General features: G+C 44.0%; 1 protein-coding gene across 4 annotated transcripts in view; it reads left to right on the top strand.

The window, feature by feature from the left end:
* UGT8 (UDP glycosyltransferase 8) overlaps positions 1 to 10,287 on the top strand; it is a 36,391-nt gene extending 26,104 nt beyond the window's left edge. For 3 of the 4 annotated variants that reach the window (XM_038136052.1, XM_038136054.1, XM_038136053.1), the window contains exons 3-6: positions 3,858 to 4,000; positions 5,566 to 5,642; positions 6,782 to 7,001; positions 7,967 to 8,488. In XM_038136052.1, the coding sequence (XP_037991980.1) occupies positions 3,858 to 4,000; positions 5,566 to 5,642; positions 6,782 to 7,001; positions 7,967 to 8,330 (804 nt within the window). In that variant the 3' untranslated portion in view covers positions 8,331 to 8,488. Of the gene's footprint in view, positions 1 to 3,857; positions 4,001 to 5,565; positions 5,643 to 6,781; positions 7,002 to 7,966 lie in introns of all 4 variants that reach the window. The other variant, XM_038136051.1, reaches the window with a different exon arrangement.
* The last annotated feature ends 3,429 nt before the right edge of the window (positions 10,288 to 13,716 follow it).

Genomic DNA, 13,716 nt, shown 5'->3' with positions numbered 1-13,716 from the left:
GAGGTCAAAAGTGTAAGTGGATTTAAGGGGAAGAAAGGGGTGAGTTCATGGGGGATGAACTTGGGTGTCTCTGAGGGTTTTTGTGGGTTCATCGAGGCTGCTGTGGGGGATGTTAGGGCTGCGTGGCCCCTAGAGAGTGGAAAAGGTAGGAAGGTGACTGAAGGCTGCTGAAACTGTAGGCGGACAAAATTGTTCTGTGGCATTGATGTGTGCTTTTCCAGTGTTCTGGTTCTGTGAGCCTTGCTGCAGATTCTCTTGGGTGAACGTTAGGAGTGTACGTGCAAGAATTAAGTGACATTCACAGCCACAGTCACAGTGCTGCTGAAGTATTCAGTCCCGTTCAGAGGTGTGCCAAGAGCACAGTCCGCTCTTTATCTGCTGTGGGTATCACAGCTACACCTTGTATACTGCACAAAGAACGGGCAAAACGCAAGAAAATACCGAGGCATTGTGCCATGGCCTGGCTAAGCGCACCCGGACACCCATATGTGTCTTAAACCCAAGGCCTGGCAATGCCACTCGCTTGGATTCAGTTTCACTTGATCCTCTGTTCAGGAATTCCATTCTAAAAAGCTGTCGCAGAAATAATTACAGTAAGCTTAAGGAATCTGGGAATAATGGACTCATCCACATCACAAACTCAGGGAGCTATCGCAGGATGCAGTGTAAGTTCCCTGTTTACCATTGCCTATTTTTACCCAGATCCCTACGTGTGTAGTGATCCCCTTGAATCAGGGCTGTGTTATGTCAGGAATGGCAGATGTTTGCAGGAAGGACCCTTGTCCTGACAAGTCTGCCGTTGATTTTCTGCAGCCCATGCAGAGTAGTGATGATCAGCACCCCTCTGGGAAAGGGGCTGCAGGTCAGAGGGCAGGTAAGCAATTCCTCTTGCTAACAGCAGCGTGTAAACATCTGGGATAGGAGAGAACCTTTTAGTTTATGTCAAAACACACCAAACTGAGATGAAACTCTCTGGGTCTTCCTGAGGTTGGCACTGGGCAGTTTTGACCCTGGGGAATTAATTGCATTCTTTCTAATTTAGCATTCTAAAGGAAACTCCAAGGACAGCATCAGGTTCCTCTGCTTCAGCTTTGGCCCAGCATCATCCGGCTCTGGCCTGGATATTAAGGTTCTGCTGATAGAAACTATTTTATTTTGTATTCCAGTTATTTTTTCCTCTTATGTAATCCCATTTTATATGACAAATCCCTTGCTTTCGGCCTGATGGTAGGATCTTGTCTTGCCAAGACAAATCTTGTCAAGATTTTGAATTCACCTTTGTCCACGTTATGTTCCACTGAAGCAGTGGGATTACCTTCAAAGGGCAGGATTACAGAGGCTTGGCTATAAAGCCACCATAACAACACAGAGCAGGTTGCTTTGCTGTTGCACCACAAAATGCAGAAGTCTGTAGGTGACAAAGTTCCTTTTTAAGAAGTTATTGTTCATCTACATGAAATCAGAAGTATTTAGCAGCTACTTTCTATTATACGGGGGGGGGGGGGGGGGGGGGGTGGTTGAATGCTATTTTAGCAATTGTATTCTAGGGAAATATTTATACCTCCTCTATGGTCCTCTAATGAAGTGTAATTGTTACTGTGTGAATACATGGGAACTCCCATGAATTCTCCTGGAATTTCTCATAAAGCACAGAGGAGCAGTGGCATTGGGAGCCAGTTCTCAACCAGAACAGGCTCATCAGCAGCAGAAGTCAAGTGACTACCAAGAAGAGGTAGTCACAGGTAGGACCTTGTGATGCCAGGATGGTCCAGGATTCTTTTCCATCACTTTCTGGGGATCAAATTGAGGCTGAATAGACTGCTCCATGAATTTTCCTCTATGAAAACACAAGTGACACTTGCTGTTTATCCTGTTTCCCCACCCATTCCACACCAATTTTCAGACACCTGGCAATTCTGGGTTCATCCTTTCAGGCCCTGTGTGAGCAGCCTATGTCCAGTTTATTTTGATTTTCCCTCTGCTCTGAGGGACCTGGCATTGCCAGAGGCCGAACCAATAAAGGCTAAAATGAAGAAAGCAGGAAGCACTTGGAACTTTTTGACACCACGTCCCTTGTCCCATTCACCTTTGTCTTTCCAAACCCTATCCTTGCCTGCTCAAGCAATGCCTGGATATTCTTCCTGTCCCTGTTTCTGACTCAAGTGTGCTTTTTTTCTTTTTACATCTTTATCTTCCTGCCACCTTTGCTGGCTTCCTGCTCATCAGCATGGAGCATGCTTGAGCTCAGAGGAAGTGGTGCTGGAACATGCTCTCCCAAGCCTGTCTAAGTCTGTGTCTCATGGGATTCTTCCAGGCTGGAATGGGCTTTCTTGCAGCCCAGGAGGTGCTGCTGTTGCCTGCAACGCTGCCTCGGTGTCCTGATCTCCATCTCACAGTCGCTGCAGGCAACCCTGCCCTGACCTTTGTGTCCCAGGCTCTGCCATGTCTGTGTGTTTGAGAGCCAGCACCACTACCTTCTTTGTGGCTTCCTGAGCACCTCTGTCAGGGAGGTGTCTTCAGGAGGGCACTCTGGAAACCTCCAGGAATCTGTCCCTCTGGCTGGGTGAGTGCCCTGGGAAGACCAAAGCCTGTGCAAATCGGGCTTTTCACAATGGGTTGTCCTAGGGCCCACAAAAAGCTCTTTTCTCTTTAAACAGCTGATGGGAAAGACTTCAAGATGTAACTAGCTGAAGCACTACAGTGACTGCAATATAATGACATTTGCAGTGTGCCTTAGGTCCTGAAGTAAGATTCAAGGACGAGCTTTAAATAAATCACAAAAACACTTGGAAAGTTTCGTGTCAGAAGTTCAGCCCCTAATAAATGATTCAGCTTCGAGGCAGGTCAGAGCCACTTCCCCTCCTTTGCCTTCTCCCTCTCCCTCCACATGAATAAAAATAGGAAAAGAGTGCCCTGGAGAAGGACGAGCTGTGGATTTTAAAGAAAATGGGAATCTTTTTGCTCTACAGCAGAGAGCAGTGCACAGCCCCCGGTGCAGTGTGCTGGATTTTGTGCTCGGATACGACAGCACGGCGTTACTCTGTTACTGTCTGCCCTCCTATTTATTACCAGGACAAGAGGCACATTGTGAGCACAGCTCTTCTCTTTCTCTTTGCTCGTTTCCTATTGCTGCGCTGGTGTTGAGCAGGCTTGCGCTTAAACTTGATGAGACCAGAATTAAACCATATCCTGAGGTATTCTTCTTCCAACTGATAGGTCAGTTGTAGGATTTTTTTTTTGTTTGTTTCCACTGCTAACAGTTGTGTTAATAAAAACCCAGAATTGAAATCTATGCTTTAAAAAGTAAAAAGTATGTTTTCTTTACTCCTTGAGCAGTAGGAACTGACAGTGTCTTTAGAAGCTCTGGTTTCTTTCAAGTTGTGTTTATTCTTGTTCTCTAAATGAAAGCAAAGCAAGGCTTTTGAAGCCCTCTCCCTTTGCTAAAGGCTGGAAATGACACAGCTGAGTCCCGGGCTTCCTTCACACTTCTCCTGTGCAGGGCTTCCAAGCTGATACTATGAGATGGATCTATTTATGCCTTGCTGAGTTAAAATGGCAGCCTGTTAGCTTGTTAATGTGTGTCAACTGCTCAGTTAAGGAGGGACCAATTGTCTGAAGCCGCTGGTGGTTAATAATGCAGCTAAAACAAACACAGGAGGGTTTTGCTGTTGGTGGCCGCTGCTCTGGATTCTCAATCTCGAGCCATTGTTCCCAGTGACTTCTAGGACGTTTGGGATTTGTGAACCTTGGCTTTTGGAGCACCACAGGCACCAACACCTGCTCTCTTTCAGCCACGTTTGCTTGCTGTTCCTGTCCCTTGACTCTGCCGTGCTCAGTGTGAACTTTGTTTTCTGCAGGATCTGCAGGCGTGGGTGAACGGCGCTCACCAGAACGGCTTTATCCTCGTCTCCTTCGGCGCTGGAGTCAAGTACCTGTCGGAAGACATCGCCAATAAGTTGGCACACGCCCTGGCAAGGCTGCCCCAGAGGGTTATCTGGAGGTAAAAGCGGTGTTGGAGCAACTTGGGGTGGTTTGGAGTGGGCTTGTTTCCCACTGGAGTTGCAGAAGCTGGAGTTGAGACTGCCTGGCTGGCTCAGACGATGTGACACTCCTGAAAAACACTTGGCATGAAAATATTGCAATATCCTGGTAACAAGGAGAAGCAGTTATTGTCATGGCAGAATAAGGCGTGGTTACACTCCTAGGCTGAGTTTATATCCTTGGAAGGATTAAGGACAGTGAAAACAAGCAAAGATTATAACATTTAGGACATACTGTCTCTCTTTTTGATGAAGAAACTACCCCAGGGCTCAAGAATGAATCCTGATTATGAAAAGCCTCCGTTTTTTTTCTTTTTGCCGATTTCCCTCACTTTTTTAGGCCTCTTTTCCTTTTTTATGTGTAAATGCAAGCTTTCATTATTCATTTTCCCACTTGCTTGCTCTCTGTAGGGAATTGAAGGAAATTTTCAGGAGTCAGAGTCGGTAAGAAGCATTCTTAGTTCTAAAAACATCTTGAGTGGTGCTCACAACTCCCTGTCAAAATCCAAAAACTGTTTAGTCAGCTCTGCTTTGCATCAAACGTCACTGATATCATTTGGTGGAGTTAATGTGAACTATTTATTTTTCTTCAAATGTTCAGTGTCTTATACCTCGTGTAAGTGTCTCGCAACCCTGTCGCACTCTTGGAGTTTTATTAATGGTATTGGTGGCCTGTTCCCCACAATATTGTAGGGAATGTCCTTGCTGCTGTGTGTAGTTCAAGGATCAAATCTCACTAATGAACAGGAAAAATGGGTTTTTTTCAGGCTGTGGCACAGAATGTGTGCTAGTAAAGGTAACATCCGATTTGGTTTGGAGTAGAGCCGATACTTTCTTATGAATCCCACAACACTGCTTGGCTTCTAATTAATAATCCAAATTTACCTTACTGCTTTTCTTCTGTCTTTTTACTATGTTTTCCCCGGAATACGTCTCTTTAGGAAGCACCCCTTTTTTGTAGTAAGTAAATCGGAGGGTTTTTCATAAAGATAGTTGTTTGGTTTTTTTTTTTTAATGCCAACCCAACAATTTCATTTAAAGCCTCCTATTAAAATTTAGATATCTATATATCACTCAAATCTAACTCGGAGTTTTTTTGGAATTTGGGGTTTGGTTTTGTTCCTCAGATCATGGACTTTTGTGTTGGGCAGAAAAGTGATGAGTACTGCTTGGCAGTCTTAATGTCATGATGCTAAATCCAGGGAGTTCTTTAGCTTTTTATGCCCTCCCGGTGAGTGAGGACAAACCAGTAACATAATTAATTGCTTTTAGGTAATTTTGCGTAAATAAATAATTGAGGCTTTTTTCGTCATACAGAAGTACAAGTCAGCTGCAAAGATGTGTTGTGGATTCTTTACTCAGTAGCCAGAGTTCCAGCAATGTATGTCCTGCTTAATTGGGAAAGTGCAGCTGGTTCTTCCTGAAGTTGCAGTTCCAGTCCTCTCTAATGAACAAAACAAGCCTATCCTTTAGTAGTTGCTTGGGAGGGTTTGATAACTGTTTCCATTTCATGTTGCTGGTTTAGGTTTTCAGGAAACAAACCAAGGAATTTAGGCAACAATACCAAGCTGATCGAATGGTTGCCACAAAATGACCTCCTCGGTGAGTATCTGTTTCCATTATTTATTGCTCATTCTCACTTGAGTTCCGTTTGTTCTTTCAAAAATACTCCACTGAATTAGCAGTTATCATAAAGCCAGGATAATTTCTGTCATGGCAGTCATGGAGCAAGAATATTAAATTAGGATCTCAAGAGAGAATTGAATGCCTCTCTGTTAATTGTCTTTCCCTGATAGGAATTTCATGTTTTCCCTAAGTTCAAACGTTGTTCAAGGAGGAGTCATGAAACTGAGCAGCCGAGTAAGTTTTAGGAGTCTGTAAATACTCTTTTTATAAAGACAAGAATGCTCTACCAGAACTTGGGTACGTGATGCAAGGTGATAACATTTCTGTTGAACTGAGGTGCTTCATGTTCTCAGGGGGAAATGAAACTTGATATTTTATTTTGCCTTGTCTTCCCTGTCAAAGGGTACCTGAGCCTCTTGCAGATCTGGGAGGCCACACAATACCTGAATGCTTCTGAGAGGCATGGATGTTTGTGTGCTCCCAAAGCAGCTCTGATGGGAGCTGATGGGTGTATTAAGCATCAGTGTGTGTGTGAGCTGGAGAACGTAGTGAGTAGGCAGATGACTCCTAGAGCAGGTAGATTTGTTTTGTTTACAGGGTTGCTCTGAGGCAGGCAGCTGCTTTTTCCATCACATGAGGCTGTTGCTGTGATTCTCAGGTCTTGCTAAGCTCAAGTAAGGTATGGGAAACTCAAAGCAGAGCGTGGCTTCAGTTGTCCTGCCATTAAAAAAAATCATATTCCATACAAAAGTGCGCTCCCCCTTGCTCAAGCGTACTGCTGAACCTGCTGCAGTCACCACCTGCAGCTCCTCAGCGGTAGGCAATGAATAATTATTACTCCATTAATCATTCTACACGACTCATACACATGAGAATTTTCTTTCTTTACTTTGGCTGCTCTCTCTCTCAGTGTATAAGGAAATGATTTAATGCACGAGGCATTTCAGTAGAGTGGCTTTAGGTCGAACTTCAGAACAAGCTGCAGTAATTTTAACCTGCCCGAGTTGCAGTTATAGAAACATGGTGATAAATTTGTTGTACCCAGGTGCTTCTACAACTTCATACAAATGAGATGGAAGTGCATTTTGTAACCTTCGTGCCTCTTGTGGTTCCAGGTCACTCTAACATTAAAGCTTTCCTCAGTCACGGAGGCTTGAACAGCATTTTTGAAACCATGTACCACGGGGTGCCAGTGGTGGGCATTCCCCTCTTCGGAGACCATTACGACACCATGACCCGTGTGCAGGCCAAAGGGATGGGAATACTGCTCAACTGGAAGACCATGACTGAGAGTGAGCTCTATGAAGCCCTAGTAAAAGTTATTAATGACCCCAGGTACGGAATGAGCGATTGTTTGTGTGTGAATGGACAGGGAACCTTTGTGCAGTGGGAAAAAAACCTGCGTTTTATTATTTGTGTGCACAGTTCAGGCAAGTCTGGGTGTTTGTCCTATTTCCCAAGATTACCCAACAGCTGAGGTTTCTGTGTGGGTGCTGGGCTAGTTGCTCAGCACCAAAACCCAATTGTCTTGCTTGCTCTTTGTAGCAGTTGCCATGTGGAGGGCACAGAGGTTATGGAAACAAACCTGTCCCAACTTATTCCGTGCCGCAGACCAAGGTCCCTTTGTGTCTGTTTTGATTACTCCACATAAGAAATCTGGCTGTGGTGCTGTGTGCAGGACCTGGAGCGAGATACATGTGCACAGTTTGGGTTTTAGCTAAAATGGGGAGGTGTTCAGGAAGAGTTCTGTGACTCTAAGTTCTGTGTTTTTATCATAAAAAAATTACGCTTAAAGTGTTATTTTCCTGTTCTGGCTTGTAATACTGCTCATATCCAGATAAAAATTAGTGAGTGGTTATCTGGCAGTATATTGTATTGGGCTAACCCTAATTTTGGAGCATGGTGCTGTTGATGCTTCTTGCTTTCACGGCGGCTGAGTCTTTCTGGGAAAGGAGATTGCTGTCAGGAGCAAGCAGCAGGGCAGCGGCAGAGCGGGGGAATGTTGATATAGCAACTTTGATAACATCAGTTGCATCACCTTCCCCTTATGCAATTATCCTTGGTGTAAAGGCAGGTTCTGTGTAAATAAGCTGCAGACAGGAGAGAAAGAAATGGGCAGGATCAGCTGCTGGGGTGAAAAACCAAGAGTTTTGGGCGAAACTCCGGACCCAGGCGGAAATGCTTTATTGCAAAATCAACCTCAGGTTTCTCGCTGCCGTGCGTTTCTCAGGTGATTTGGTAGCCCAATGACACGGCATGACAGCTTTTCCTTTCTCCCTTGTTTGCTTCCCTCCCCCCAGCTACCGGCAGCGGGCACGGAGGCTGTCGGAGATCCACAAGGACCAGCCTGGACACCCCGTGAACCGGACTGTGTACTGGATCAACTACATCCTGCGCCACAACGGAGCCCAGCATCTACGGGCTGCTGTTTACAGCATCTCCCTGTTTCAGTATTTCTTACTGGATATTGCCTTGGTCCTACTAGTGGGTGCTGCCTTACTTTACTATGTTTTGGCCAGGATGGCAAAGTTAATCTGCAAGCAGAGCAAACATCTCTGGTCCAATGACAAACATAGTGCTGTTAATGGACACTACCAGAACGGGATCCCCAATGGCAAGTATAGAAGAAACGGCCACATTAAGCATGAAAAAAAGGTGAAATGAGCCAACAGCCCCATGTAAAGTAGTAATGAATCAGATCAGTAATCGAATTTTATCGCTGTAACTTAGTCTAACAACTACTTAAAACCTCAATAAGCAGTTCTAACACTCCCCTTCAGTATGTAATATTATGTGACAAAATTCTACGGAACTAAGAGAAGTCTTTAAAAACAAAAACAAAAAAAAGGCAAGCACAACCTAAAATGGAAAATATTTTATTCTTAATACTGATATGCAGAGAGGTTATTTTGGCACTGAAGTTTTTAGAAGCCTTAATTCTCTAAAGTTCTATACAATGACCGTATTTATGAATTTTCTGCTTTTAAAAGCTCAGTGTGTGTGTCCCAAACGAGGAGAGGTTTCTTTTTATTCGCTGAGTTGTTCTCCTTTTATTTTTTTATTACTTTAATATCTCCATCCTTTTAGCTGAGAGAACTCTCTAGTGCTAGTTCTGTGTTTCCCCTGTGGAAGGTTCAACCTGTTGTGTAAGAATGCTATTTAAAACACGAATGATTTCCCCCAGTCTTTATGCGAGAAATAGCAAGTCGTGGACTGAGAAAACAAACGTTAAAAAAAATAGGAATAATCTTAATGAGCACTGAAGAAAAATGGCAAAAATATGTACTCGTTTTACTGATAAAGCTGCATGACTCTTCTGCTCGCTACCAGTACTTTGGAGAAAAGGGTCCTGAGTAAGTCTACAGTGTGTCCTAACTTTAACTGAGACAAAATTTGGTCGCCTTTCTCTGCATACAGAATTTATGCCACAAAAATATTAGGGAGTCTTATTTCAGCTCCAAATACGGCTGTGTGGGAAGTAGATTTGCATAATTAAGAAAAGATAAGTGAAACAACAGCAACAAAAAAGAAAAAAAAAAAAGGAACTTAAAAAAATCTAGCTCTGTGCTTAGTGCAGAAGGTTTTGTGATGGCCCAGAGCTGTGCAAGACTCGAACCACTCCTTGGGGTTTGTTTCAAGGGAACGACCCCCACACAGCGCTCCCCCCGAGTTGAATGTCTTTCCTGTTAATTCTCATTAAGTTCTTTCTGAATCGCAATGTTGTAGATGTTCTCTTTCAATGGTTGTATCTGGAGAAAACAGAAATATTACCTTCTATTAGTCTGGGCCACGCAATCCATGTTCCACGTAGTTGCCAATAGGAATTCCGCGCTGCGGGCGGTGTCCAGCCGTCCTGCCCGGGGCTGGTGGCACGTGTGGGGTGAGGCCTGGCCACCCGGCGTGCGGAGGTGGCCCTGTGTCCCCCCTGCCTCCAACAGTCCCCTTCAATCATTGTCGCCGACACGGGACGCTGGCGGTGATGTGCGCTTCCAGGGCGGGAATGCCGGGCGCGGGATCCTTGCCGCCCTGCTGAACCAAAGTTGGCAACTATGAGTTTTATTTCCGTGTCATTCTGTTTACTTGGAATTTGCACTACACACGTTGTGAGTGTACGCTTTATTTATTTGTAGTTCGAGGTCCCGTGGCTGAAAGGGAAAGGAGGGCAGCCCGTTTTGCCTTGTGTCGCTCACTAACATGGGAGGAGTTGGGATGATGACGGGATGCTGAGCTCATCTTCATACACAGTGATGCAAAATTTCATCGCCATTCCATCAGGAGCCTCGGTCCCACAGCAATAAATAACAGTGCAGATACGTTTCTAATATGCAGGGCAGCTACTCCTGCTGCTCTCTGAATACTTGAACAAAAAAATGGTATTATAAATAGAAGCCTCTTAGCTATACCTTTTTACAATCTCGCAGCCCGTGGCAACTACAGGAGCACACAGAGGCGATGAATGGTGGGATGGTGAGAAGACTTCGAGTGTATGAATGACTTGGTTTAAAATGTGGGGGTTTTTTTGGCATTAAAGAAGGTACAAAAGCACTGACCGGATGATTAAGCATAATTTAATCTCCACTGTGATAAAACTTAAGCAATAAACATGGATTTAATAGAGAAATTCTGTTGTTGGAAGTATATTTTTGTTCAGCTGAATGCTGGTTGTCTCCAAGTACCCACCATGTTTGTGTACTTAAATGTGGATGTTTATTGGGGTGCACGCAATGTTTCAGTGTTTACTGTGGCATTATATGTCTTCGAAATCAAAAATATTGCTGGGTTTTTTGTGTGTAGGTCCATTTGCTGTAGGAGCTTTGAGTTGAAAGAGAAAATGGATAATTACGTTTCCTAAAAGCAATTCAAATTTTTTGAGGTTGGTGGACGTAGCTGGCACAGTGGTTTCTGTTTTGTTGTTTTCCTGCACGTGGTGAACTCTTCACTTCAAAAGCAGGGCTGAAGGGTTTTTCACAGTGATCTTAGTTGAGATGATGGATTGGTTTCTTGAGTAGTCTCTGTAAGTATAAACATGCTGCAATTCTTTTGCAAGAAGAGCCAGTTGCTGCCATCATTGTATTGCCAAATTCCTGATGAGACTGATCCACCTCATGTCACCTGTTGTGTTTCAACTTCCTTCTAAGTTCAAGCACAAGCTGTTACTGTGGTTATTTCAATCCCCTCTTCACCACAGCAAGCAAATTGTTCCTGTGTTTCAGAGACAGAATCGAGCTGTGATTGCTCTTGGTGCCCAGCCAGTGTTGAAATCAGCCAGATGGCTGAAGGAATGTTAAAGAAAGGGTTTTAAAATACACGTTTATCTCCAGACTGCATCACAGTGTCAGCACTGAGGCTTTAGTCACCCCTCTGATCAATATTAGTTATTAGGCATTGAACAGAGGAGACACTTAAAAAGCGACTGAGTTCATCTTCCAAGACGGTTCTCTGCCACCAATTGGAAAATAACACAGTTGGGCCTTACTTATCCTAATAAAAATCACACCTTTTGAAAGCTATCAACCTGATTTAGTTATCTCTGTGTGTGTGTGTTTTCTCAAACAGAAGGCAGCAAATGCTGAATCTCATTTCCCTGTAAAATGAAAAAGTGCACAGTGTTGAGCTGTCCTGGTTACTCTGTAATGAAGCAAAGATTGGATAGAAAAGACTGTGTCCTTCATACGTTAGGGGATGGAAGGCTGAACAGTGTTTAGGGAAATCTTGGACATTGCTACTCTGGAATTTACTGTTAAAGTAGGGGACAGAATCATCCAGTTGTTTAGGTATGTGAGGCTTAGATGACTTAGGTATTAAGCAGTAGTTAAGGAAATGAACAGATCAGGAATGCCAAAACTTCCTTGGGTTGCTACTGAGCTGATTCAGGAACTGCTCCTTAAAAGAGCAGCCTGGGCTGGGATTGAAGGATTCAGGTATTTCAGGTAGGTTTTTGAGGCACAAACACCAGCCTTCCATAAGTTTAGGAGTGCCGGTCTGTGGAAAACAGAAGCAGTGACTTAGCAGAATTGCACTGCATGGAGCATTAATTGTTTAATGTCAGTGTAATAATGTTTTAATGAAATAATGATATGTCTGGGAGTAAGAACTCATAAGTATGAGTCCCATACACATAAGTATGTGGGGAATAGTTACTAAGGCAAGAAACAACATAGACTTAGACTTTTCCAGCTGAGTACCGAGATTTTTGGCAGCCAAATACTCTTAATGCAGAGAACACCAACAGACACTTTTGTTGCAGATTAAGAGACTGACATAATCTCAGTTTGTACATTCCTGTACTGGTAGTAATGGACACAGGGTTGTTTTACGTGCATCTGTTTCCCTTGTCATTTAGTTGTGCAGTGATCAAATTTTACCAGAGCTTTATATTATTATAAATGTTTTACTACATTGCTACATACTTAAGAATTGCTTAGAACTAGCTAACAGTCAAAAGTGTCTATGAGTGTGATTTGTTAGGGAAAAAAGCTTGCCAGATCTCATAAAATGGGGAAGTTACTTTTAAAGAGTGTAGCTGAGTACACATATGCATAAATATAGAGAGCGTTCTTTTTTTATAGAGAATCTTAGATTTTGGAAAACAAGTAGGTGAAGCTGGGGTTGGGAAATCCTGGAGGGCTGTAGGTGACAATGAGATGTTTCTTTCCAGATCTAGAAGAATTCCTCGTTGCTCTCCTCCTGACACGGCGTTGCCGTGGCTGGGCTGTGCAGTGTAATAATTACCTTGGGAGAGATATAAGCAGCATTTTGTGTGTTTGTGTGTGCTGGCGCTGCAAGAAAATGCAGAATTAGAGCAGGTGTTCAAAACTAGAGGGGGCAAAGGTCAGGAGGATGCTTGGACTTAAGGGGCTGGTTGGAGATGAGCTGCAGTGGGCGTAGGGATGTTCAGCAGCCTCTGGGATGTCTCTGTTTTATTTGTACTCCTCAAAGCTCACCTGGTCATTTTCCAAGCTCCCTGCGAAAAGATGCACTGAACTCCTGTGACAGCCTGGTGGGAAGAAATTGTTCTCGTTCTAAACACAAATAACTCTTTGCTTCTTGAAATGAAGCAGGAGCTACATGATGATCTCAGATAGAGGCTTTGAATAAATTCCCATTTTCTGCTCCTGGGAGATTTACAGCCAGGATAAGAGTTTTCAGCTCCAGGAGATGCCCACTGAGGAAAACTTAGTGGAGACAGCAAATATATACATAGAGAAAATAGAGTTCTGTAAGGAATTAAGATGTGTGTGCCTCTTTTGGTAAGAGATTCTACTCTGTTGTGCCCTGCTTTTTTATGCATCTTTTCCTAAATGTTTCTGCATCTTCCCTTTTTGTACATAACCTTTCTCAGCAGCATTTTTACTGTGTGCTAGTTTCTGAGCTTGCCAGGTGTTGATTTGCCACTTTCCCAAAGCCCCCTTGGCATTTCCCTGCCCTCCTGGTTCTGCTCTCCAGGATAACTCACCTGGGGACACCATAACTCTGCCAGCAGCTGTTCCAGTAGCTCCATCCCAGTTCTGCTGGTCTGGAAAGCTCCTGTGTATCCTGGATGTCCTCCCTGGGCTCTGTTGGCTCTTGGGTGGAGGCGGCCTCGCCCCGGGGAGCGTTTCCAAGCCGAGGTTTAAGTTTGGACGTTGGATTTCACTGCTGATAAGACCTTTCAACACTTCAGGCCTCGCCCATGAGCTTTTTGATGAAAGAAATGTTTATTTAGTTTGTCCTCTTTGTTGTTTTTGGCTCTGCAGCCTCTGGTCTGGGAAAAGGTGCAGTGCTGGGTCTTTTGGTGGCGCAGAGAAAAAGCGTGACGAGGAGACGCATGATTAAAATCTCTATTGCTTTTAGTGGGAAAAAAATGCTGGAGTTTGGTTTTTTAGATGAAATGGTAAGAACCTGGAGTGTGATCGATGGTTGGGTACAGTAAGGGGAGTAGTTTATTCCCTGCATACCATTGCTTGTATTACTCAGGTGCAAGAGCTTCATCCATTCTTTTTTAAGGACTCGTTCCCACTGGCCGCCCCTCCTGCCATGGACTGCAAATGGCTCCTGGTTGTTGCAGACA

The sequence above is a fragment of the Motacilla alba genome, chromosome 4 (assembly GCF_015832195.1).
Source record: "Motacilla alba alba isolate MOTALB_02 chromosome 4, Motacilla_alba_V1.0_pri, whole genome shotgun sequence".
Lineage (NCBI taxonomy): Eukaryota > Metazoa > Chordata > Aves > Passeriformes > Motacillidae > Motacilla > Motacilla alba.
This window is presented reverse-complemented; position numbering and strand designations above follow the sequence as displayed.